Source organism: Peromyscus leucopus, chromosome 5, assembly GCF_004664715.2.
Source record: "Peromyscus leucopus breed LL Stock chromosome 5, UCI_PerLeu_2.1, whole genome shotgun sequence".
Taxonomy (NCBI): Eukaryota; Metazoa; Chordata; class Mammalia; order Rodentia; family Cricetidae; genus Peromyscus; species Peromyscus leucopus.
The window spans coordinates 120023798-120051160 of record NC_051067.1 but is presented as its reverse complement, the minus strand read 5'-3'; the positions used below and the strand labels follow the sequence as shown (position 1 = coordinate 120051160).

The 27363-nt window shown below is 49.2% G+C and overlaps 1 protein-coding gene across 1 annotated transcript in view; it reads right to left on the bottom strand.

Annotated features, from left to right (window-relative positions):
• The window catches only part of Plcg2 (phospholipase C gamma 2), a 143113-nt gene extending 126172 nt beyond the window's left edge, over positions 1–16941 (bottom strand). Inside the window, exons 1-2 of the mRNA XM_037206294.1 lie at positions 16789–16941; positions 10659–10897 (exon numbers count right to left, since the gene is read on the bottom strand). Coding sequence (XP_037062189.1) covers positions 10659–10851 — 193 coding nt within the window. The 5' untranslated portion in view covers positions 10852–10897; positions 16789–16941. The remainder of the gene's footprint in view (positions 1–10658; positions 10898–16788) is intronic.
• Positions 16942–27363: the final 10422 nt, after the last annotated feature.

Below are 27363 nucleotides of genomic sequence, written 5' to 3'. Positions count from 1 at the left end.
GAAAACATAATATATAAGCAAAAGACCTATAAGGTTAAAAAAAAAAAAAAAGCCCAGATAAAGCATTAGGAAACAAACAAACAAAAATTCAAAATACCATCGAGTTCATTTTGTGTTGAACATCTACTGCTGGGCATGGGGCCTGCCCTTAAGTGTGGCTTTTATACTCAGTGAGATTCTGTTGGAGAAAGCTAATTTTCCCTTTGTGAGTGCTTACCAATTGGGGGTAGCTTCCCAGTTAGGGATGGGGGTTTGTGTCCACTTCCGCTCTCAGCCCTGCGACCCCATCTGGCTTGGACCTGTGCAGGCCCTGTACATGCTGCCAGTCTCTGTGCGTTTGTATGTGTGGCAGTCCTCTTGTGTCTAGAAGGCCTTGTTGTTTCTGGGTGCCCTCCATCCCCAGTGGCTCCTACAATCTCTCTGTCTTCTCTTCCGCAGAGTTCCCTGAGCCCTCAGGGGAAGGATTTGATGGAGACATTCCATTTAGGACTGAGTTTTCCAAGGTCTCGCTCTTTGCACACTGACCAGTTGTGGGTCTCTGTATTTGTTCCCATCTACTGCAGGAGGAAGATTCTCTGAGGATGACTGAGCAAGACACTGATCTATGAGTATAGCAGAATACTGTTTGGGGGGGGGGGGGGGGGGGTGTCTTTTTTTTTCTGTATTCCTTTAACAGAACAGTCGTTTTTCATTTTATCCTAGGTCACAGCCTGTCTAGTCTCAGGCCCTTAGCCACCTAAGCAGTATCAAGCATGGGTTCCATCTCATGGAGTGGCCTTAAATCCAATCAGATAATGGTTGGTTACTCCTACATCTTTGTACCACTATTGCACCAGTATATCTTGTAGATAGACCCCCATTGTAGATCAAAGGATTTGTAGCTGGGTTGATGTTTGCCTTTCTCCTCTGGTAGCATTCGGAGTACCTTCCAGTACCATGAACACTAGTCAGTAGGGCTGAAGACTCTAGGTAGGCACCAGTTCAATGTCTCCATGTTCAATGAGTTATATAGGTGTTGTCTTTAACAATCGTGCCTAGCCATCTGTTTGTGGGAAGTTACCAGTAGCCTTGTTACAGCCCAATCTTCTAGAGGCTATGGTGACATTTTATTTGTGCTGAAATGTGATTTTATTTGTATGTTAAAAAATAAAAGTGCCTGGGGGTCAGAGCTAATAGCAAGCCATAGAAGACGTCTGGCAGTGGTAGTACATGCCCTTAATCCTGATCACATGACAGGCAGATCTCTGTGTGTTCAAGGACACCACCAGCTTGGAGACACACACCTTTAATCTCAATACCAACCATAGAAGACCTGGAGGTCTGTATAGACAGGCAGTGACGTGGAGGTCATGTGGTTAGGTGTACAGCCAATGAGAAGGCAGAACAGAAAGTCAATAAAAAGACAGACATACAGAAAGCAGGCCTCTTTCTCAGGGGAAGGACGGCAGCAGCAGTGGGTGGTAAGAAGGTGGGTTTTAATCTCAGCCCTTAGCTACTGCTCTGACCTCTTGGGCTTTTAACTCTGCATTTGGCTCTGTGTTTCTTATTTAATAAGACAGTTACATCTACAGGCAGCCTTTTCTCAATTGAGGTCCCCTCCTCTCAGACGACTCTAGCTTTTGTCAAATTGACATAAAACCAGCCAGCACAACATCCAAGGCTGGGCTTCAGGAAGAAGCAGGATCCATGAAAACCTCTCTTTCTTCTCTTGACCAGCAGTCCATCTGCACACTTGGTTCCCTCTCAGCCATCCAGTCTCCCCGCATATCCAGAGGACAATCTGGAGTCCCCTTCCCCTTGGTGCATCCAGCACTCGACAGAGTAAAGTCACCATTCTGGGTCCAAGCTGGGAACCCCTATGCTGCATGCAGAATGAAACCTTACTTAAGCATAGTGAGGAGACAGCGGCAACATTGACCAGAAAAATCTGAGACTACCAGCCTATCCTTGCACTGAATGGCATGTCACCTGGTCCCCCAAGACTTAATCTCCTCACCCATAAAATGGGTATAATTCCCATTGTTTAATCACCATGAAGACGGAACAATTTGTGGTACACAGCACACAGTGAGCATTATTAGACTGCTCTCACCAACATCATCACCACCATCATTGTCACCAACACCATCACAACTGGCACCATCATCCTTATTACCACAGGTCTCTTCTACCACCTCCACCACCACCTCCACCACCACCACCTCCACCACCACCACCTCCACCACCACCACCACCGCCGCCATCACAGTCATCAGCATCATCAGCACCATCAACACCACCATCATCCCAATCAGCATCATTGTCACTGGTTAAGGACCACCACCAAATGCCTCAGGCCAGGCCACAGGGAATAGAACAGCTGAGTCCTCTCCAGATCTGACCTCCAATCTGCACATTTGCATCTCTGGCTCCCACAGTTCCCGCTTCAATCCACCATCCTTGCCGGCCAGCTGGCAAATCCCGCCCCTCACTCTCCACACAAGGCAGCCCTTCAGCTATAGCTCGTCTGCTGTAAAGGCTTCCCCTGGTCACCACTGGGTTCCCACTGGGTCCTTCACCCAGCCGGACAGCACCTTTCCTGCAGTCACCAAGTACAAAACCCAGCACTGGCACTCAATCACACAGTCCTGGCACAGCTCCTCTCTGCCTCGCCTTCTCTTCTGAGCAGAAACTCCATCTCTCCTCTTTCTCACTCCACCCCTTCCCCTCCTCCCTCCCCTCTCCTCTTCCCCTTTCTCTTCAGCAGAATCCATACTCAGTCTGATGGCAAACAGGAACAGGAGAAAAACTCCTACAGACATTTCCAAAGAAAAGTGCTGAGACCCATGACACTCCACAGCTTGAAGTAAAGCCAGCATGTAACTTCGGGGCATCATGTCACTGAAACCCCGCCAACACACTCTAACACCAGACAGTTCTTTGTGAGAGGCTGTCCTGTACCCTGGTATCTATGCACTGGACGTCAGTGGTATCCTGACTCCAGCTGTGACAAACAAGCATGGCTCTAGACATGGTCACATGCTCTTGGAGTGAGGGGGAGCCAAACCACTCTGGCTGTAAACCAGTCACCGCCCTAGGTGGCAGGACTAGGTAACCTCAGCAGGCCGACAAGTGGGTCGTCATACCTACTGTGATGGTTTATCCTCCGTGTTAACTTGACAAGACTTGCCTGACTCTAAGAACAAACTCCTGACATATCTGTGAGGAAGTTTCTAGACTGAGGTAACTTATTAGGAAGATGCATCGGAACTGTGGGCGGCACCACCCCATGTGCTGAGGTCCCAGACTGAATGCAAAGGCGGAGGCAAGCTGAGCACCAGCGTTCATTTCTCTCCGTTTCCTGGCTAAGGATGCAGTGTAACTGGCTGCCTCGTGCTCCTGCTACCGCCAGGCCTTCCCCGCCATGACCGTCTGCATCCTCAGACTTACGCACCAAAATAAATCCTCCCTTTTTAAATTGCTTCTGGTCAGGTGTTCTGCTCCAGTAGAGAGAAAACTAAGTGGTGGTTTGAATAAGAATGGTTCCCCTAGCTGGGGAGGAAAGGAAGGGAGTGTGGCCCAGGCCTTTAATCCCAGTGCCTGGGAGGCAGAGGCAAGTGGATCTGCAAGCGTTCCAGGCCTGCCTGGTCTACAAAGTGAGTTCCAGGACAGCCAGGGCGACACAGAGAAACTGTCTCAAACCCCCTCCCAAAGGGCCTCCATAGGTTCATGTAGTTGGATGCTTAGTCACCAGGGAGTGGTACTCATTAATAGGATTAGCGGGATTAGAAGGCGTGGCCTTCTTAGAGGAAGTACGTCACTGGGGTGGGCTTCAAGGTTTTCAAAAATCCCACCCCCCCCCAGCCCACCGTTTCTCTCTTTCTCTCTACCAACGGCTTCTCCAGCACCACGCCTGCCATACCTGCTGCCCTGCTCACCATCGTGATAATAACAGACTAACTCTCTAACCGTAAGCCAGCCCCCAATTAAAGGCATGAGTTGCTGTGGTCGTTGGTGCCTCTTCACAGCAATGGAACGGCGGCTAAGACAATAACTAATACATTTATCCAGAAGTCACACCCCACTTGCTAAGTCTTGTATAATATTAGCAGGACCAGCCTTAATATTATACATCCCAGGGGCTCAGGAGAGAGAACCACTAACGGCGAGGACTATTTTCGGGAAATAGAATCTCGGCACACCGAGCTCTATAGTCTACTTGCTTTAATTCCTCTGGCATAACATCCACATATACACAGCTTTAATTCCATTCTCGTGCCTAGCTCCTTTCTTGCCTGATTTCTCTCTATACTTATCTATTGCTCCCTCCAAGTTCTATCTTAATTCTCTCATCTTAATTCTGCCTCACCTAGGTCCTTTTCAGCTTGTTCTTACCCAGCTAGTACTTCCCCATCTGGCTCTTCCTCACCTTCCATCTCGTTCTTCTAGTCCTCTCTTCTAGCCCTTCAATCTAGTTCTTCCCCATCTTAGTGTGTTCCTCTCAAGTTCTTGCACATCTAGTTCTTCCATCCTCTTTTCTCTTCTCCGTCCCTGTGCCCTGGAAGTGCCGTGTAAAGCCAGGCTTCCAGGGTCAAATGGAGGGGTGATAAGAATAGTAAGGCTGTAAGAAAGGAGGGTCCGAGCTAAAGTGTTTAACGTCCACCTGACCTAGGTGGTGTCTTCTTGTAGAATCTACCTTAAGTCAGGAGGCTTGCATGTGGTCTGCTATCACTGTTAGTCCTTGAAAGTAGCTAAGGGAGATATCTGATTCCAGAGAAAGCCTTTCCTGAGGCTGTTCTCCAAATACCTGTAATGTGTATGTCCAGAGAGTGATCAGTCCACACTGTTAGCCCTTCTTAGGGAAAAGTCAGTTGGGAAAACTATGAAGGCACACATGATTCTCATAACAGAAGACAGCTGATATATAACAAGCCAAATAACACCAAAAGCTCCTTGGAATTTGGCTTTCCTCTGGAGGAATTCCCTGATTCCTCCAGGTAGTGACTTTGCCATAACCAGCTGAGTCTTATGATATATTCCTGCGGCCCGCAGCAGCTAGGGACCCCAAAATTACATGCCCATGGAACCTTCACGTATGCCCATTCCCTCCAGACCCCACAGTGGCCAGCAGATTCCTGCTGCCAAATGTTGACATTCTGATCCACCCCCTTGGTGCCACCCTATGCCATGATGTAGAAGCCTATTTTTTATTTATTTATTTATTTGTTTGTTTATTTATTTGTTTATTGTTTTTAGAAACAGGGCTTCTCTGTAGTTTTGGTGCCTGTCCTGGGTCTCGCTCTGTAGACCAGGCTGGCCTCGAACTCACAGAGATCGGCCTGCCTATGCCTCCAGAGTGCTGGGATCAAAGGCGGACGCCACCGCTGCCCAGCTTAAAAACCTATTCTTAAGGGAAAACTCCACCCCTTCCCTTTTCTCCTCTTCTGCTTTCCTCTCAGGAGGTGTGCACCTCTGGAACCCCTCGCCTCCCCCTCTCTCTCTTTAACTCTCTTCCCCCCCTCCTGTCTCCCTCTTTCTGTCTTTCTACCTCTTCATCTCTCTATTATAATAAACCATTTCCACGCGGCTGCAGCGTCTGAGCTGTGTATCTCCACCTGCAGCCCAGCCTCCATCCATGCCCACATGGACTGGGCTGCCCGCCAGCCTGCAGCTGCATCTGGGGGTCCCGCCGCTGCCACTTACAACTCCTAACACCGAGAAGCCATTAAATGAACCCTGAGTCCCCGTGAGTCCTAAGGCCTGCTCCTTCCAAGGGGTCCAGAGGAGTCTCTTGTCTAAGCTTTTTGTCTCCGTGGCTTTTCTGCCTCTCCACCGACACCCTCACCAAGCAAGAACACCAATCACAGCCCGTTCAAAGTCACAGTGCCTGTTTCTCTTTTAAGTCTGGCTCCTCTGCCCACCAGAAATACCCAGGCCAGGAGGGTAGATACTTCAACTGCCTAGGAAAGCAGAAGCAGCAATGATGGCCGCAGAAATCAGAGAAGGAGCATGCGCAGGGTTTACCAAATGCTGTGGAGCAGGGGAGGGCCTCTGATGAGGCTCCTCATGGCTGACTCTCAGTGGTAGCCTGTGCAGTTTGGCAGCAATGTCCGGGTCTGCAGATAAAGCAACGCTAACACAGAAAGGTCAAGGCAGCCAACAGGAAGTCAAGACACCTACTGGTCCCCAGCAGGACCCTGTGGGCTCCAGAGGATTTGCATCTAATTTAGCAATTGCCAAAGCCTTATCAGGTACCTGGCAGAGCTATCTCCAAACTAAGGTGGGTTGAGAGGAAAAGAGGCAATACATGTTCTCTTCCCGCCCTCCCCCATCTCTCTCTCACACACACCCACTATAATAAATTGTTTCTTTTAAAATCTTATTAAGAAATAACTCAACTCTACCAGTCAATGGACAAGTATAGAAGTCTAAGGCGGTGCGGGTGAAGGTGTGGGGACCGACCTCATGACTCAAGTACACAAGCGAAGCTGCTTTTCTGGAGTGACACCAAACTGCCCCATAAAGTGAAAACACACTGCACCCTTGACCTCGGGCGCCCATGCCTGCACACGCAGAAATGAAACCAGGGTTGTATCTCCCTCGGCATAAAACCCATGAATTTCACACCAAACCTATGGGGGAGGGGGATCCACGTAAAAAGCTATCTATACACCAGGGATGAGGAGAAGATTCCATGGTTAAGAGATTTCACTGCTCTCACAGAGGACCTGGGTTTAGTTCCCAGCACCCACAGCCGATGACCTTCTGATGCCCATAGACACCTGCACACACGTGCACATAAACTCACAGGGGTACATACCTATACAGACACAATTAAAAATAAATAAATACATAAATCGTTAAAAACAGAAAACCTGATTTTAAATCTTTAAAAATATTCCAAATCTTAAAAAAAAAAAAAAAAAATTTGTTAAAAAGATGGCAGTGGTGGCGCACGCCTTTAATGCCAGCACTCGGGAGGCAGATCCCAGCAGAACAGATCCCTGTGCATTCAATGCCAGCCTGGTGTACAGAGAGAGTTCCAGGACAGCCAAGGCACACAAAGAAAAAAAGGGGTAAAAACCTCTAAACATAAAAAACACAAATGTTCCGAACCACACTCTTCAAATTAGATAGAAGATGGAAACAATTTAAACTACCTAAAATAACAGACGAGCAATTTTTTATGTAGAATAGTCACATTGTAGAATATTACTTGGATGTCTAAAGGAATAAAATTCTGTTCCACACTAAGAAGTGGATAAATCTTTTTTTTTTTTTTTTTTTTTTTTTTTGGTTTTTTTTTTCGAGACAGGGTTTCTCTGTGTAGCTTTGCGCCTTTCCTGGAGCTCACTTGGTAGCCCAGGCTGGCCTGGAACTCACAGAGATCCGCCTGGCTCTGCCTCCCAAGTGCTGGGATTAAAGGCGTGCGCCACCACGCCCGGCAGGAGTGGATAAATCTTAAACCGTGAAGCAGAAAGTAGCCACGTGAAAAGGCCATAAACAAATAGGATTCCGTTCCCACAAAACGGCCACAACAGCAGCATTTGTAGAAACAGAAAGGAGATTCAGGGCTAGGGAAGAGAGTCAGGAGAGAGTCGGAGGAGGCGGGTCAGGGAGACGGGATCACTTACTGAAAATGCTCCAGAATTGACCGTGGCAGTGCTGACATGTATTTAAACATACTGACCACCGTGGTGGCCTTTGTCACAGGCAGGAGGATGTCAATGGCTGGTGTCTTCTTCGACTGCTCTCTACCTTATGTTTCGAGACAAGGTTCCTTGCTGAACCTGCACCTCACTGATTGGCATTAGACTGGCTGACTAGTAAACCCCATGGACCCTCCTGTCTGCCTCCCCAGCTCTGGGATTATAGGTGTGTGCCACCATGCCTGGCTTTTATGTGGGTGATGGGGATTCAAATTCTCTCTCCAGGGTCTCTCTACATAGCCCTGACTGGCTGTCCTGGAACTCTCTAGGTAGACCACTGGCCTTGAACTCACAGATATCTACCTGCCTCTGCCTCCCAAGTACTGGGATTAAAGGTGCATGTCACAAGCCAGGCAGTGGTGGCACACATCTTGAATCCCAGCACTTGGAAGACAGAGGCAGCTGGATCTCTGAGTTGAGGCCAGTCTGGGCTACATAGAGAAACCCTGTCTCAACAAACAAAACAAAAAAAGTGTTTCAGATTTTGCCAGGTGGTGTGGTGGATCTCCAGGTTGGAGGGCAGCCTGGTCTACGTAGTGAGTTCCAGGACAGCCTGGGCTACACAGAGAAACCCTGTCCAAAAAAGCAAACAAACAAAAACAAACAACAAAAAGGATGCATGCCACTATACCTGGTCCAGCATTCTCTTAAACCCATAATCCTCCTGCCTCCAGAGGGCCGAGATTACTGATTTGAGCCACCACACCTGGATTTGCAGTGTCTCTTTAAATCATGAACTGTAAGTATGTTAAGTTGACTTTGTTTCAATAAAACCACGACATTTTAAGAAGACTGAAAAAAGAGCCATTGCTGCAGTGACAAATGTCTGGGAACAGCACACACTGTCCCACTCTGGGTTCAACTGTTACAGTGAGACCAGGCCCACGGAAGAGACAGATCACCGTGTGCCGATAAGAAGCCAACCCCAGGCAAAAAGAAACCCAGGAGTAGAAGGTGGCAGTCGCCATTTGCATTAAATAAATAAATACACACCCATGACATGAATGTAGAATATTACCAGAAGACAAACTAAGCTGCTTAGAAGCCTGACATATTAGCTTCCGTGACCCAGCATCATCTTGGAAGTAATCGCCTCCCTCAGATTGTCCTGTGGCTCTGTCCATGGGGCATTTTCTCGATTACTAATGGATGTAGGAGGACCCAGCCCACTGTGGGAGGTGTCATCCCTAGGAAACCTAGCTGAGTGAGCCAGAGACAGTAAGCCAAGCCAATCAGCATCATTCTTCCACAGTGTCTCTTTGTTTCTGCTTGGAGCCCCTGCCCTGGCTTTCCTCAATGATGAGCTGTACCTGTAAGCGGAAATAAGTCTTTTCCTACCCTATTTGTTATTGTTCACACTGTGTACCACAACAAAGAACAAGTTAGGACAGAGCTTACGTGTAGGGTACAGGTGAAGGGTCAGAGGTGAAAGGCACTTGTCAGTTAGCTCCCCAACTTCTAGAACTACTTTATTCTTTAGACAAGATCTCACTATGTAGCCCTTGAACTTAAAATCCTCCTGCCTTAGCCTTCTGAGCACTACTACTATTTCAAAGGTACATTGTAGTTTTTCAATGAAAAGCTATTCAGCCGATTGCCAAGATGGATCTGTGGGTAAAAGCACTTGCCACCAAGCCTGATGACTTAAGTTTGATCCCTGGGCCCCACATGGTAGAAGGAGAGGATCAACTCCTATAAGGTGTCCTCTGGCTTTCGCATGTGTGCCAAAACACACATATACACAAATAAAGAAATAGCTATAAAAAATTTGTTAATTATTCAGTAGGGACCTGGAGACCTAGCTCATCTGGTAGAGTGTTCGCCTTACACGCACAAAGCTCCGGGTTCCGTCCTCAGCATTGCATTCAAACAAACAAACAAACAAAAAACAGCATTGTGGTGCACGCTTCTCATCTGAGCCCTGAGAACCAGCGGCAGGAAGATCATAAATTGAAGGTCGTCCTTAGCTCCATTCCGTGTTCCAGGCTAGCTACATGAGATCCTTCTAAAACAAACATGGCCGGCGAGATCGCTCACTGGCTAAAGGTGTTTGCCACTCAACCTGCTAAGCCGAGTTCTGTCCCCAGAACCCACATGTAGGAGAGACAACTCCCACAAGTGGTCCCCAGACCTTCACACGAATGCGATGGGCGGGCACACATCCACACATGCCCACCAAAATAAATAAATGAATGAAACTCACACTAATGGATAAGTAATAAAATTAACACACACCTCTGCAACTGAAAATTGCTGCTTAAGTGCCCTGACTCTGTCTGCTGCAAGCAATCACCTCAGACAGTCAGGGAACTGAGCCAACAAACAGCCCAGTGTAGGGTGACAGTGCTGAGGAGAGGCACAGCCGTCAGGACCAGAATTTCATCTGAACGCTGCAAAATATCCAATGACTTTTTTTTTTCCTGTGCCCTTAAATGCCAAAGTAAAAGCCTCTTGCCGCTGTGATTTGCAATAAAATTAAAAAAAAAAAAAAAAATCATTAGCCTTTTGGCTACCAAGCTCCCAGCCAGCCCAGGCCCCAGGCAGCCCAGGCCCCAGGCAGCCCAGGCCCCAGGCAGCCCAGGCCCCAGCCAGCCCAGGCCCCAGCCAGCCCAGGCCCCAGGCAGCCCAGGCCCCAGCCAGCCCAGGCCCCAGCCAGCCCAGGCCCCAGCCAGTGTGCCCTTCAGAAGCCAGACGGCTTGACAGCTCTGGGAACCAGAGGAGCCCTGCTGCTGTTTCGATATCACGGCCGCCACGTTGACCAACTGGGGTTGCTGTCATTTCACAAGAACGTCCCTGGATCAACTTCCCCCACCTGCTCTCAACCCCACCCCACCCCCACCGCCACAAAAAAATGGAAACACTTTTGTCTTTAAAAGAACGGACCAAAGCGACGTTCATCCTGACGAATTCGACAAAGACTGGAGAATGAACCGGGGCTACTCCGGTGGGCGGGGCCCAGCGAGTACTTACGGAAGCCCTCGATCTTGTCTGCAGTCTTGCTCCATGCCACCTGCCGAGTCTCCATGATCACCTGTACCGTCCTCCGTTCCGAGGTGCCCTTGCGGGCGCTGAACACGGTCATCACCGTCCCTAGCTCCAGGGCTCTCTTGATCTGACTCTTCTCATATTCTGCAAGGGTGTCCACATTGACCATGGCGGTCATTGTCAGTCACTCCAGGGCGAGAAAAGAAGCAGGAGAAATATGGAGGCTGTGAGGGGCAGGATAAAGAAAAAAAAAATGGACTGGTTTTAATTAACGGAGGTGGGTGAGTGAGTGGGGGCGTCAGTATCAGGAGACAAGGGCCTGTCTCATTCCCATTGGGCTAAGCTATAGGTGAAGAAGGTTCTCGTGCCAAGAGCCCTGGGCCACTTAGAGAGTGGAGCCGGAAGGCAGGGGTTTAAATAAAGTAGGCTGCTGGCTGGCCTCCATGACCCCACCGCTATACGAGCTTTGAATAACCAAATCTCCATAGCTTGATGGGTGACCCTCCTCTCTTCTTGTCCGAATTTGAATAACCAAAGCAGTTCTGACATGTTCACATGTTTGTTAACTTCTGTTCTCCAGCAGTGTGGCTCACCTGCTAGAAGATTCCTCGCTATCCGTTCACAACAAAGTTAGAACGACAGGTTCCTCTGCATAACCATGAGGCCAAGAGGGCAGAAAATGCCCGGGCCTGGCAACCCCCAACGATCCAGGTGTGGTGTCCTGCAGACAGAGGCTTCTCCACACCTCCAATTCCATCCCATCCCTTCTTGGTTTTGTTTATGGTTTTTTTTTTTTAATTGTTGTTTGTTTTGTTGTTGCTGTTGATTTGTTTTGTTTTGGTTTGGTTTGGTTTGGTTTTTTGAGACAGGGTTTCTCTGTGTAGTCCTGGCTGTCCTGGAACTTATTCTGTAGACCAGGCTGGCTGGTCTTAAACTCACAGAGATTCACCTGCCTCTGCCTCCCTAGTAATGGGATTAAGGGTGCACGCCACCACCGCCCAGCCCATTCCATCCCTTCTTTAGGAGGAAGTTCTGGCCCTTCCAAAGCCCACAGAGAAAGCTGCAGCTTTCAGCACTGCAGAGCATCCAGGGGCCTCAGGAACAGGGCACCCCAGCAGGCTGCTGGTACTCAAGAGAGTACTCCAATCATTGTCTGGACTTTCTCATACCCAAAAGCAATCAGAAAAAGCAGAATCCAGACATTCTTCCCTCTTCCTGGCTTCTCCAAGGAGCTCTCTACTGGGCCCTGGACTCTGCTTCTTGCCCTGGGCTCCTCAGAGTCTCAGCCCAGTGGCTGGCAGCATTTTAGAACACAAATCCAATTCCATCACTTCTCAGCCCAAAGCCCTAGAGCCCTGGAGCCTGCCAGATGGGGAGCCCCACCCCCTCTGGGCCTCATTTCCAGCCATGCAAAGGAAGGCAACATCACCTACCTCTTAAGCACTAAACAAGTTTACCGATCACCTCAGGCCCTTAAACAAGGACAAAAGCCGGCAGCCGTGAAGCATGCCCTAGCACTTGGAAACGGGGAGCAGGGGTATCAACTCAGGGTCAATCTCTGCTACACACAGTGAGGTAGAGGCTACCCTGGGCTACATAAGACAGTATCTCAAAACAGTAGGACCTGGGTTCAGTTCCAAGCACCCATGTCAGGCAGCTCACAACCACCAATAACTCCAGCTCCAGGGGGGGCCTGATGCCCTCTTCTGACCTCCACAGGCACCAGGCACTCACATGGTACATATACATACATGCAGGAAAGTACTCAAACACATAAAAAAAAAAAGTGTTTTTTTTTTTAATTTTAAAAAAATCAGCTAAGAGGGTGTGAGTGGGTCTGTAACCTCAGCTCCTCCTTCCAGGCCCCACAGTTGACACTCTGTATCCACTGAGGTTATCAACCAGCAAGTTAGTTCTTTAGAACTATCCCAGGTCAAAGAACAGGAAGTGAGAGGCTGTTAGGGCCTCTAACCTGCTCAGCCTCTAGACAAACTGCTCTGAACCTCAACCTTCTCACGCACAAAATGGGGATATACTACCCTAGAGTATGGATGGTGTGTTTTTACCAACTAAGAGCCCACTGATGAGTGTTTACCCATGGCATTGAACACTCAACAGTGTATCAGCCCGAGGTGTACCAACTAGGATGCAAATGCCAGGGAGCAGGGAGAGGCCCAGGCCTTGCCCTTTGCCCCTTCCTGCATCTCCACATGTCAGGGAGCCAAAGGCCCCTCTGTGGGAGTGCTAGGCGTGGGAAATCCTTCTTGCCACCTGCTTCCCGGCTATTGCTTGGGAAGCAGACCTGAGTCTGCTGAGTCAAATGAATGCCGCTCCCCCCCTAGGAACAGTAAGAAGAGCCCAAATCTAGTCAGGGAAGTGTCTAGGGGCCTGAGGCCTCAGAGAAATTATCTGGGAGAGGAAGGTGTCTGGATTCAATCTTGTAAAAAGATGAAGGGCTGGGGATATGGCCCAGAAGGTCGAGTGTTTGCCCAGCATGTATGAAGCCCTGGGTTTGGTCCTTAGCACCACATAAAGAGGGTGGGGTGCCATAAGTCTATAAGCCCAACATAGGGGGGTTGGAAGCAAAATCAGATATTCAAGGTCAGGCACAGTTAAGGCCAATTTGAGCTATACTAGACCCGATCAAGATAAAATAATAGATTCAACTGGGCACAGTGTCACACACTCGGGAAGCTGAAGCAGGAGGGTTGCTAGGAGTTCAAGACCAGCCTGGGCTACAGAGTGAGACCCTGTTGGAGGAAGTCTTCCAGTCTAGGGAACAGGCTTCAACCAACACAAGCCAGGATGCAAACTCACAAGGTACACCCCGAGCTCTCCTGTCCCCTCAGGAGCGACCTCACACACTGCTCACACTGACACTGTTAGCCACTGGGGATGGGAAAGGGGAATTTTCAGGCTATTTCATTAGTTTGGAAAGAAGAACCAGAAGCAAAATGGAAGGTGCTAGGCCCCCTGGTGAATATCTGTTAATACGTGCTCCCCTAGTACATCACACCCGTTTGCCCAGGTGCCTCACTGGCAAATGCCTGGGTAATAGGGCTCAGGTGTAGAGCACTTGCCCAGCAAGAGCAAAGCCCTGAGTTCAGTTCCCACCACCGAGGGAAGGGAGGAATCAAAATCCATCCAGCGAGGAGAAAATTACATGACCAAGGTCACAGGTACAGGTGTCAGGACATAAAACATGAGGACAGTCATTTGAGTCTGATCCTTCAGTGCCTGCTTTCTGGAGCTCAGAATTCTGGTAGAACTTGACCACATCCTAACAAAACTGGTTGACCCTTTGAAGAGCGGGTAGGGGACTGGATGGTCCAAGGTCACGCAGCTCACAAGCGTAAGAACCAGGGCTTGCAAGCCAGTGCCCATTGCACATCTCTGCCCTGTACAGAACGTTCCAGCCAGGCATCTCCTCAGTTCCCCACTGCCAGGCGCACAGGATAGGCTTCCCCCAGTGAGGCAAAAGCCTGGCTCTCAAGCCCTGAAACAACACCATGCTGGGAAGAGATTCTGGATGCGCACCAGGCGACCATATCCAGTTCAGGCAGAATTCCATGCTTTAGCACCCAAGGTAAGAAGGTCTCCAGGTGACTGTGACCCCAGAGCAGGACCCTGGCCAACAAGACAACTCCCTCTTTGCTTCTGTTTTATCCTTCCCAAAATATAAATAGTTTGGTGATCCACCCCCCCCAACTTCCCCCACCTCCCTACCTGCCCCCAATGCCCAACCCCCGCTCCTGTGGGTAACCTGGTCAACTAATGTTTTCAACACAAACATGGCTGGAGTGAGGAGTGAGAAGAGACCTCTGTTTTCACATTTCTATGGCCCTCACACTTTGAAAACAACTTCTCATACACACGAACCCCAAAACAGGAAACAGGGACTGTCCTTCTCTTGAACACTCTCTGCACATTTGGGTCAGTACTGGATTTCAGCCAAAACCTCAAGAAAGAATTCTACTAGACTTTGGCTCAGATGAACCCTTGAATATTGCCTTTTCTTCCTGCTGCACCAGGGTTGCTGGGGTTCCATCTTACACCCACCCTAAAGCATCAGAGGAAGCCAAGTTCCAACCCAAGAACCAAGCAATGTCCACCTCTACAGGTGGACGTGAAAACAGGTTTGACATTTTTTAAGGGTACCTGTAAGCATCTTTTAAAGTATAAATATGCAAATGTTTCTGATCCAGCAAGCACACATGTGCAGAGAAACATCCATGAAGATGCTTACAGGGCCATAAGACCAGGAAACACTTTGACTCCTCATCTCTGGGGGGAAGGGGGAAACCTAAAGTAAGTAAGCTCAGGTCAAGAGTATGCCAGTTCTCTCAGCATTTGGGAGGTGGAGGCAGGAAGATCAAAGTTCAAAGCCAACCTGAACTACATAATGTCTCAAAAATAATAAAAGCCTTAAATTGTATCAAAGCTATGGAAAAGAATGAACCTATAGCTGGGTAGTGGTGGCACAAGCCTTTGATCCCAGCACTTAGGAGGCAGAGATAGGTAGATCTCTGTGAGTTCAAGATCAGCCTGGTCTACAGAGTGAGTTCCAGGACAGCCAAGCCTGTGACATAAAGAAATCCCATCTCAAAAGACAAAAGGAAAAAAAATGAATTTATAAATTATTATAAACAATTTGACCTTGGGAGATTCATGAGATATTTTGATAAAAAGAAATTTACAAACCACTGAGTTATAAATGTTGCTTATTGTAATATATAAAAAATTGTAAGTTTCACAACGGTTGCTTGTAAATCCAGAGGAGGGGTCACTGGGAGCAACTGGGAGGAGGCAGGTGGACCGGTCCACTTTATGTTAATTGATACAGAAAAGCCCTTATTTGGGACAGGAAGGAGGCAGGGGGTTGCCTGTTTTTGAAATTAAATGTTTGCAGAAGTTTTCCCACCGGTAACTTCCCACCAACTCCACCCAGGAGGCGCAAAGGGGTTCTTCATCGGTCCTTCCCGCTGGGGCTCCTCTAGAAGACCTCACACGCCCCGCCTTGCCTAAGAGGCTGCAGCACGCAGCAATTTTAAGCATCAATAAAATCCACAACCAAAATCCCCTGGGGCTGCTACGCTGCGGCACACAACCGTGCAAAATGGGTAACAGCCTAGGGCCAGCCCCGACCCCAACATCCTGTTAAGTGTCCCGCAGAAGCAAAAGCAGGGGCCATGACCTGTGCCCACCAGGAAAGGCCTTTGCCGCCAGGGTCAGAAACTGCCGGGCGCCTCTTTCGTGAATGGGAAAACAGTCTCTGGGCTAGAACAGCGCCCAGGAGAGAAACCTGGACTCCGGAGCAGCTCCTCGCTGTCTGCGGTGTCACATAAATGGAACTGAAATTCAAATTTAGGTCTCAGAGAGGAGGCCACCTGTTTTTCGGGTGTGTCGCCCCCACATGCTGACAATCTCTCACTAGTTTGAGATCAGGGTATCGAAAGGGCTCGCCCCAGCCTCCTCCAGACATCAACCTCCGGGGTCCACATGCAACCCACCTTTCCCTCGAATTCTGGTTTCCTACGGGGCGAATGACTCCTTTGAGATCCCCAAACTGAACAGAAACACACACACACACACACACACACACACACACACACACACACACACTTCTGAGTACAATTGCGGGAGGGGCGGGTCTCAGGAATCGAATCGCGTGTGGAGGGAAGGCTGCTCCTCCCCGACCCTGGAGCTACCTGTGTACTACTGGGAAGTACTGTCCCAAGTTCAAAATCAAGGGGTCAGGGCTGTCCCACAAGCAGGGACATGCCTCCCGCGCAGGACCCTCAGCCGCAGGAGCCTTGAAGGCCGACGCTCCAGTCACCCCAGCACCCGGAGCCGCGTCTCTCATTCAAACCCTGGTTGGCCACCGGACGCCCCGGAGAGGTGGCGCCAGCCCCGGGGGAGGAAGTGGCCGGCGGCTAGGCTGGGCCGGGCTGTCCCCAAGCAGGGTTCCCCAGGGCACACCCGGCCACCTGCCTCGATCGCGCACCCCAACTCTGCCAGCGCCCGCTGCGTCGCAGTCCCCACCCGACGCGGTGCCAGCTCGCGGGTCCCGAGCGCACGCAGGTCCCCGGGAGCCCAGTCCCTCCAGACAACTCACCTGGTCGTGCCACCGGAGCGCAGCCACCCGCCCGATCCCTAGGCCTCCAGCCACGGGTGGGAGGGCCACAGGGGTCCCCGCGTGCAGCAGCCGCCTGGGGCCCGGAGTGTCCGGCAGCACACGTCTTGTTCAGCCAGGCTCCTACTTCTGCTTTGGCAGCTGCCGCGCCACGTGACTCTTCGGGGCCGCCCCCCTCAACGCGCCGCCCCGTCCCAAGGCGGGTCCCGACCCGCCAGGGCACCCCAAAAGCTCATGCCCTGAACCACGCCTCTACCCGCCGAGGGGGAAACTGAGGCAGCCCGGGGATTACCTGCCTGGCCGCGATCACTTAGCCAGGTGGACAAAAAATTTCCCAAGAACATTAGCGTTTGGGGGGGGACCTCTGTGTGTAGATATCATGCATGCATTTACTATCTTCGCCCACTCAGGGTTGATAGAGTTGAATTCAATGCATTTCTTCCTACCTTAGACACCTTAAGTAATCCAGACTCAGTTTCTCCCTCTGCAAAACAGATTTAAAAAAAATAGCTCCAGGCCTAAACGTTTGTTGCAAAGAGTAACTGGACCCTAGAGAATTGATGTCTTAATTTTGGGTTGTTTTGTTGTTGGTGGTTTTAGTTTTTTGAGATAAGGTTTCTCAGTGTAACAGTCTTGGCTGTCCTGAAACCCGCTCTGTAGACCACCAGGCTGGCCTCAAATTCATAGAAATCATTCTGCCTCTGCCTCCCTAGTGCTAGAATCAAAGGCTGAGCTACCACTCCTGGCTCACACTAACTCTCATCAAGGAGATGGGGATCACATGGACCACCTAATCATGGGCCCATCCTCAGAAATAACGACTAAACCTGGGGACACTTTAGTATTTTTTTATTTGTTTGTTTAAAGAATTTCCATCTGTATTATCATTGGGGGGGGGGTTATTTTGTTTGTTTGAGACAAGGTCTCATTATGTATTCCTGGCCAGCCTGAAACTCACTGTGTAGCCCAGGCTGGCCTCAAACTCACAGATACCTTCCTTCTTCTGCCTCCTGAGTGTTGGAATCACAGGTGTGGGCTATCACACCCAGCTTTGGGTTTTTTTGTTGTTGGTGGTGGTTGTTGTTGGTGGTGGTGGTGGTGGTGGTAATGGTGGTGACGGATTTTTGTTTTGGTGTGTGTGTGGGGGGGGGGTTGAGAGCCTTGCTCTCTCTCATGCTCCTCTGGCCTTGGACATGGCTGGCCAGTGCCTAACCGACAACCCCAGGAAGATCATGAGCATGCGTGGCTACAGCCTCACCACAATGGCTGTGCAGGAAATCGTGAACACCCAGAGAAGCTGTGCTGTGTGGTGCTGGACTTCAAGGAGGTGATGGCCACTGGAGCATCTTCCTCTTCCCTTCGAGATGGGCCAGGAGCTTCCTGATGGTGTGTTTCCAGCCTTGGTTCTGGGGCACCTATCTTCCATTCACGCACAGGGAGCCGGCTCAAAGGGTAAAGGCACCTTCCACCAAGGCTGCCACCCTGTGTTCTGTTCCAGGGGCCCACATGGTGTAAGGAGGGAACTAACTCCTGTCCTCTGACCTCCACCGCTGTGCTGTGGCACTCCCAAGCTTCCTTCTGAAATTAATTAATTAACTGATTTGATGCAGAAGAGACTCAGGGTCACTAAAGACAAGGGGGGTGTGGGAGCATGACAGGTTAGTCAGCGCTCTCTCTTTGGAGTCGACCCGTACTTCTCAACCTTCCTAACTCTGCGCCCCTTTAATACAGTTCCTCATGGTGTGGCATGTGACACCCAACCATAAAAGCATTTCATTGCCACTTCATAACTGTCATTTTACTACTGCTATGAATCATAATGTAAATATTTTGGAGACAGAGGTTTGCCAATGGGGTCTCTACCCATAGGTTGAGAAGGACTGGAGTAGAACATACTAGATCCACAGGACATCACAGTTTAGCCGACAAACCAGGCAGCAAGGGAATCCCACCAGGGCTGTTGGTTTAGCAGACTTAAAAGTGATGGTGTGACAGGGCACAAACAACACACCACTGAGTCACAGCTGTTTATTCCAGACCTGAAGGGTCTCTCAAACCTGGGCCTTCTCTCCCCTGTAGGTCAAAGCGACTACCCTGCCCCCGGACCTCACCAATCTTAACCTGCCCCCCTCCCCAATCCCTGCCACCAATAGCAACAAGAAAAAACCCAAGTGCCTTTGAGTCTGGTTTCCTTTCCTGGCATTGTTCAAAGTACATAGCCCCTGAGGACAGGCTGAGTCCCAGCTGCTGAGTACTGGGCTCTGGGAGCGGAAGTACCACCCAGAACTGGTTTGCAGACCTGGCAGCTGCCACAGCGGACCGGTCCAACCCTCTGACACTTCAATGGAGACTGACTAGGGAGGACCTCTGACTTTGTAGCTCTCCTTGCAGATCTCTAGTTTCTCAAACCTGAAATCCTGCTGAGACACGTTTAGTCATTCAACCAACACGCGCCAAGAACCTGCAAGGAGCCAGGCACTGCTTGGCTCCAGGGGCGCTGCAGCAATTATCACAGCCCAATCCAACAAGCCCAGAAAGGGTTGGAGGGCTATGCAAAAGGTACTCCTGAGTCAGGTCTCAATCCCGGTTCTAGTACTCACGTCTGTATGACCTGTGTGGACTGACTTCATGACTGTGCCACGGGATGGTTAAGGCAAATGTTTTTATTGTCAATACGAGAGAAAGAACAGCCAGAGGTGTTTGGAAGAGTCCAGAGCAGAGAGAGAAAGAAGTAGACTGCACATCACCAGCGGATTGAGAGAAAAACAGAGAGAGGGAAATCGAGATGAAGGGGTTGGGGGGGGGGTATATCGAAAATAGCAGGGTTATAAGGAGAATGCCCATAAGCTAGAGGGAGTTTAGGGTGAGAAAGGTTAGGACACCAGCACAGACTCTGAAATGTGTGACAGGTGCTTTACTTAGGCATCTTGGAGGCCAGGAGTGCTTGGGTATGCTAATACATACCACAAATAACCAGTTGTCCTTTCTACCAGTGATAAGAAGAATGACTCCTTTTTGCAGAGGGGAACAGGCTTCACAGGTTCCTAAGGAATGCTGGCTTTTGTCTAACCACCAGAAATCCTCCTATAGTCCAGGACATTTTTAGTTTGAGAAATTGGAGTTTCCTTTGGACCTGACATGGCCCTGTCCAGAATTCTTGACTTTTGTAAGCCCCATCTTCCCCCTTGGGGAACAGGGCTGCTGTTTGAGGATGAGTCAGGTAAGCAGGTCCTGGCCTGGGAACTTCCCAGGAGCTGTTCCTGGTTAGATGGGACTCTTGGGATGACCCTGCAATCCCCACAGGAGAGTGGATGTCCAGAACACCGGCCTGCTCTGCTGAGACGCAAGCCGTTGCATGTAAAATCGAGATTAATGGTTTAAAATCAAGAGAAACCGTGTGTTTATCCAGTCATGGTGGCGCATGCCTGTAATACTAGCACTCAAGAGCTGAGGCAGGAGAATGATGAGTTCAAAGCCAATTTGGGGGTCTACAGAAACAACCTTTCTTTTTGTTTGTTTGCTTGCTTCTTTGCTTTGCTTTGTTTTGTTTTGTTAGAAGCAGGATCTCACTGTACGGCCTTGGCTATCCTGGAACTCACTGTGTAGACCAGGCTGGCCTCAAACTTACAGAGATCTGTCTGCCTCTGCCTCCTGAGTGCTGAGAACTAAAGGTGTGAGATCCTTTCTTTAAAAAAATCAAAGAGAGGGCCAGGGAAGTGACTTGGCAGATGAAAATACTGGGCTCTAAGCCTGACCCAAATTCAATCCCTGGGATCCGCATGATGGAAGGAGAAAACAATTCCTGCAAGTTGTCCTTTGACCTGTACACATGAACTATGATACATGTGCGTGTGCACTCTCGCGCACAAGCATACACACACACACACACACACACACACACACCACAATAAATGCTTTCTAAAAATCAAAGAGGGGCTGAGAATGCAGCTCAGCTGGTAGAGTCCTTTCCTGGCATACAAGAAGCCCTGGGTTCCATCCCCAGCATTTCATAAACCCAATGGCTTATTTTCCTTTCTAGTTGTGATAAAATATCTCAACAAAAGCAACTCAGGAGAGACAGGGCTGATTTTGGCTCTCAGTTCCAGGTTACAGTCCATCCCAGCAGGGATGTCACAGCGGAAGGAGCTTGAGGGAGCTGGTCACATGACATCCATAATCAGGAAGGGAAAGCAATGAACCAAGGCTTCATGTGTGCTAGTGCCCAGTTTGACTTTTCCGCTCATACAGTGCAGGATCCCTTGCCTAGGGAATGGTGCCACCCACAGTGGGAAGGTCTTCCTGTCTCAATAACAATAGTCACAATATCAGCCTAGTGACTCTGGAGGCAGAGGCAGGTGGCTCTCTATGAGTTCAAGGCCAACCTAGTCTATGTAGCAACTTCCCAGCCAGCCAAGGTTACATTATGAGACCTTGTCTCTAAATAATAAATAAATAAATAAGACGAGAGAGAGAGAGAGAGAGAGAGAGAGAGAGAGAGAGAGAGAGAGAGAGAGAGATGACCTCAGGCCAACCTAATCTAGATAATCCCTTACAGAGAGCCTCTTCCCAGGTGATTTTCCACTGTGTCAAATTGACAGTGGAAACTAGCACACTGGAGTTGGTGGCGTGTCTCTGTAATCCCAGCACTTGGAAGTTGAAAGTGAAAGGACCGAAGTTCAAGGTCACCCTTAACTAACCTACATAGTGACACAATGAAACTCTGTTTCAAAAAACAAAAATCGGAGAAAGAGAGGTTAAGAATGTTAGTCCTGGGGCTGTGATGGCTCAGAGGTTAAGAGCACTGGTTGCTCTTCCAGAGGTCCTGAGTTCAATTCCCAGCAACCACACAGTGGCTTACAACCATCTATAGTGGGATCTGATACATAAAGGTGTACATGCAGACAGAGCACTCATACATAAAATAAATAAATCTTGAAAAGAATGTTAGTCCTGAAGACAAGTAGACAAGGGTGTCTTGGCTCTGCCACACACTTGCCTGTGTCCTCAGAATGTAACTTAGTCTCTCTGAATCTGTCTTTTAGGTTGGACTGAACACTGCATACAGACTCCCTAAAGGCTGGGGCTCCACCAACCATGTGCACCGATTGGCTGTGTGAAGCCGTGCATGGGATGGAGGTAGACAGGGCAGAATCAGTCCCAAAAGCATGGGATGTGGCTCAGTGGTAGAATGTGTGGAACCAACACTTCCGTATACCAGTGACAGGAGAAAAACAATAATAAAGTTTCAGGGGCTGGAGAGATGGCTCAGTGGTTAATAGCACTTGCTGTTCTTCCAGAGGACCCAGATTCAGTTCCCAGCACCCACATGGAAGTACATGATCAGCTGTAACTCCAGTCCCAATGCCCTCTCTGGCCTCTTTAGGTATTGCACATATGTAATACATGTAGATACGCATAAGCAACATACTCATACACATAAAATAAAATAAATAAATCCTTTTTAAAAAATAAAGACGTTTAAGTGGTTTTCCTGTTCGAATCTGAAATAACTCCTACAGATTTCTGTTTTGATCCTTGGTCCCCAGCCAGTGGCACTATTTGGAGAGGCTATGGAACCTTTAAAAGGCGGGGCCTAGTTAGAGGAAGTGGGTCACCAAGGGCGGGCCTTTGAGTACAGGCTGGTCTGAATTCTAGTCTCTGGCTGCTTCCTGCTCCACCATGAGGTGAGCAGCCCGTGTCCCTGACACCAGGAACACCATCACCATCTTCCTCGCCAAGATGGACTAAAAACTGGTTCTCAAGAGCCAGCTACCTCAACTCTCCCTCAAAAATGAGATTCCTCCTTTGTCTGAGCCCTCGGATGAGGTCCCTCTATAGTTAGACTCTCTTTGGAGCTCCAGCCCACAAATAATGACATAGAGACTTATTATTAATTATGAAAGCTTGGCCTTTAGCTTAGGCTTGTTCCCAACTAGCCCTTACACCTTAAATTAACCTGTTTCTAATCATCTATGTTCTGCCACATGGCCTTTACCTCTCTCCCATTCTATACCTCCAACTTGCTCTGAGGCTCACTGGTGTCCCCCTGCCTCTCTTCCCAGAGTTCCTTTCTCTCCTCGGAAATCCCGCCTATTCCTTCCTGTCTAGCTATTGGCTCGTCAGCTCTTATTAAACCAATCAGAAGGCATCTTAGGCAGAGACACGTCTTTACAGTGTACAAAAGGATTAGCCCACCACACCCCTCCCTGACTCCACTTAAGGGTTCCTGTGGGCGGGTGACCAAGTGAGGGCACAAGGGAGCTGTTAGTGAGAGAGCATGGGAAGTGACATCACGTGGACAGTCATGGTTAATTTTAATTGTCAACACGGCAAAACCTAAAACCACCTGGGAAGAGTCTCCATGAGGGAAGGTTTAGGTGAGGAATACACGGGTACTCGGGACCAACCTCTGGCGCTCTGCAAGAGCGGTACAGGCTCTGAACTGCTGTTCCGTCTCTCCAGCCCCTGCTCTGATTTTTGAGCAAGGTCTCACGTAGCCCAAGATGGCCTTGAACTCTTTCCACAGCTGAGAATGGCCTGGCACGCCCAGTCTTCCTACCTCTACCTCCCTCGTGCTGGGAGTACAGGCACCACACACCCAGCTTGGAGGCCATCTCTTCTGTTCCCACCACAGGCCGGGAAGCCCTGAAGCTCAGATCTGTGGCTAATTCAACAGACCCTCCCTCAGCCCTCTCCCTGGGCACAGAGGAGAAAAGAAATAAACGGGGCGTTTTTATAATCGACATTTTAAAGACAAGTTTGAATTCCATGTTATAGAGAATGACGTAGAAGTGCATGCTGTTCCTAGCTTAGCAGGAATCCCTCTTGGTCTTTATTCTGAGTTAACCCTTCCCAGTCCAGAGACCCCTGGAAGAGCACAAAACAGATAGCCAGAGACACCACCTACACTCCATGTTTCAGAAAGTGTCAGGGGGCTGCTGAGATGGCTCGGCAGGTGAATACTTGCTGCCAAGCTTTGTGACCCGGGTTTGATTTCTGGAACCCATGTGGTAGAAAGAGAGAGCTGACTCCTGCAAGCTGTCCTCTGACCACATGGCATACATACATGCACCCACACACAGACGCCCACACATGCACACATACATTTTTTAAAATATTTTCATGTAAAAAAAAAAAATTAGGGCTGGGGAGATAGCTCAGTGTTTAAGAGCACTGGCTGTTCTTCCACAGGACCCGGGTTCAATTCCCAGCACCCACATGGCAGCTCACAAGTGTCTGTAATTCCAGTTCCAGGGGATTCCCACACCCTCATAAAGACACACAGGCAGGCAAAAATACCAGTGTACAAGAAATAAAAAACATTTTTAAAAAGTCAAGGAATAAAACAGAACCACCAATAAGCTAGGGGGATGGTTCAGTCAGTAAAGTGTTTACAGTGTGAGCATAAGGGCCTAAGTTCAATACCCACATCCCACAAAAAAGCCAAATGTTACAATGTGTGATTGGAAATGTGGAGGTAGAGACAAAAGGATCCTTGGAACTCACTAGCCAGCCAGTCTAGGTGAATCGGCAAGCCCCGGGTCAGTGAGAGACTCTATCTCAAAAGAAAGCAAGGTGGACAGAACCTAAGTAATGATACTTGAGGTTGTCCTTGGCCTCTGTACGTGTGTACATCTCACATACATATGCATACAACACACACATACACCTCAATAAGAGGGACGAAGGAAGAGCGAGAAAAAGAAGAAGAGCGAGAAGAGCCAACAGTACCCATGCCAGGGAAGATGTGCAGTGACTGGCCAGAAAGCAGAGTTTGTGGTCTCTTTGGAAAAAAAAAGCTGAGCAGTTTATAGAAAGATATATATACACAAACCGAGAGGTTCCAGCAACCTCACCTGTGTTTATGCAAGAGAAATTTAAAAAAATACATTCATGAAATAATCTTAACAGTGATGTCGGCAGGAGTTCCATACGTAATTGCTGGCAATCATGGGGTCAGCCCACATATCTCTCAACTCATGAATGGCGAACAAGTATCCATAGCCAGCAAGGAAAGTGATAGCCAAAGCCCATGGAGCCTGGGTCTGCAACGTGTCATGCTAAGCGAAAGATGCCATGATCAAGGGGCTACAAACTCTGGTTTGTTGTTTGGTTGGTTTTCATTTGTTTTTGTTTTTGGGTTTTTTGTTTGTTTGTTTTTGTTTTTTTTGGGTTTTTTTTTTTTTCAGTGCTGGGAATGGAACCCAGAGTCTTAAGTGTGCTAGGCAAGCACTCTACCATTGAACCATGCTTCCAGCCCCTGGGGGGTGGAGGGGGAACGGGATTCTAGACAGGGGCCTTACCACTGAGCCACATCCTCCAACTCTAATCCTGCTCTTATGGCATTCTGGAATGAGCAAAGCCACAGAGACAGAAACAAGTCAATGATGGACTGGGGCTGGGGCAGGGAGAAGGCTGGTAACAACGGTGTGAGACACTTCCAGGGGAGTGACGGGGTTGTTTTATATGATTTTACTGTTTTTGATTGTGCGTGTGTGTGTGTGTGTGTGTGTGTGTGTGTGTGTGTGTGACAGAGAGAGAGAGAGAGAGAGAGAGAGAGAGAGAGAGAATGCATGCTATGAGTGTGCAGGTGCCTTTGAGGTCAGAAGGGGACATAGGACCCCCTGGAGCTGCAGACAGTTGTGAACACCAGACCTGAGCACCGAGAACTAAACTCAGGTCCTCTGGGAGAGCAGCATGCACTCTTAACCACTGAGCATCTTTCCAGCCCTGACCCCCCTGTCTTTATACCTCTCCAAACTCATAGGATGATACCCAAAAGGATGGATTTACTGTCTGAAAATTACATTTTCTAATCTGGAAGAGGGGATGATTAAATCTGGCATAATAGCACACATCTTTAATCCCAGGATTCAGGAGTCTGACTCAGAAAGACTGCCATGAGTTCAAGGCCAGTCTAGGCTATTAGCAAGTGTCAAGCTGGCCAGAGCTACACAGTAAGACTCTGTCACAAAAAAAAAAAAAAGAAGAAGAAGAAGAAAAAGAAAAAGAAAAAAGGTTTGTAAAGATTTTTTTAAAAAAAAGATGATTGCAATAAATCAATAACAAAGTGATCCGCCAAGGAAATGGGAAAGGGCAGAGCCAGAGCAGGCTGGGAGGGTGAGGAAGGCTCCGTGGAGGTGATGACCTTAATCTGGGCCTGACAAAGGGCAGAGAATGTGGGTTAAGTGGGGTGAAGAGATGACGAGAGAGTTCCATGAAGCAGGAATGGCAGGCATGGCACAGCCTGGGAAAGGACTCAGCTGGGTTGGCATGAAGGGTGTCTGTCCCCAGGTCATGCCACTCAGCAAAGCAGAGTCAAAATGGTTCAGGCAGCGTCTGCGGAGCCTTGCTAAGGCATTTGGGGGCAAGGGGGAGGAGCTACAGAAAGTTTCAAAGCAGATCAGTGCTCTGAACAGAATTCAACTGAAACAACAACTATTCCATAAAGACAAAGGAGGACGACGCAAGCAGAGAACATGGACCTAATACCAGCTGTGTGCCGGGCGTTGTTCTGGAAGCCAGAGATCTGAAAACAGATACGGAACAAGGTGTGGTGTCTTATAACCCCAGCCCTTCGGAGGCTGAGAGTTCTGAGTCAGGCTGGGTCACTTAGGGAAACCCTGTCTTAGAGAGAGAAGACGGAGGGGAGCAAGAGGCCGGGGAGACGGCTCAGTCAGTAAAGTGCTTGCTGTGTAGGCATAAGGACGTGAGTTCAGATCCCCAGCAACCACGTAAGGCTGCATACAGCCACGTGCTTCTGTAATCCCAGTACTGAGGGAGGTGAGATAAAAGACCCTTGGCAGCTTGCTGGCCAGCCAGTCTAGCAGAACTGTTGAGCTCCAGGTTCAGGGAGAGACACTGTCTCAAAACATAAGGTGGAAAGGGATTGAGGAAGATAGTCAACACGGACCTCTGGCCTTCACAAGTACTCACCTGCAAGCACACAGGTATCTTCACTACACACACAACACTACCACCAGAGATAGAGAGGCACACACACACACACACACACACACACACACACACACGAGCGGGGGAAGCAGCCCTGTAGCTCTTCCTTTCTACCAGGGAAGACAGACCGTACACAAGGAAGCTCATATATGAGATTGTTATCTCAGGTGAATAAGGTGGACGAGGAGGGAGGAATCTGGGCACAGTGCCATCAAGGCTCCTGGACAAGATGGCGTCTGAGCATCACCAAACAGCAGGAGGAGGCAAGCTGACCGGAGCTTGGAGCACTGCACCTCCCTCGAGCCCTCCAGCCTCCTGGCTGGGGTGAACAACAGCACTGGCCCAACGCAGAGGGACTGCCTGAGTCAGAGCGGGAAAGTTTCCTTTTGGCACTGAAGGTCGTGGCTGTTGCCATTATAAACAGTGCCCGTGTTGATACAATCACATGGACTCCAGGACGCACCTGGAAAAGCAAGCCTGACATTCTGAGTTAAACCACACAACCCAAAACCAGGGTTAAGCAGGCAAAGCAACTCTCCCTACAGCCTCCTTGCCAGCCGGGCCGCCTCCATCCCAGGCTCCTCAGTCAGGACCCTCCTGGGG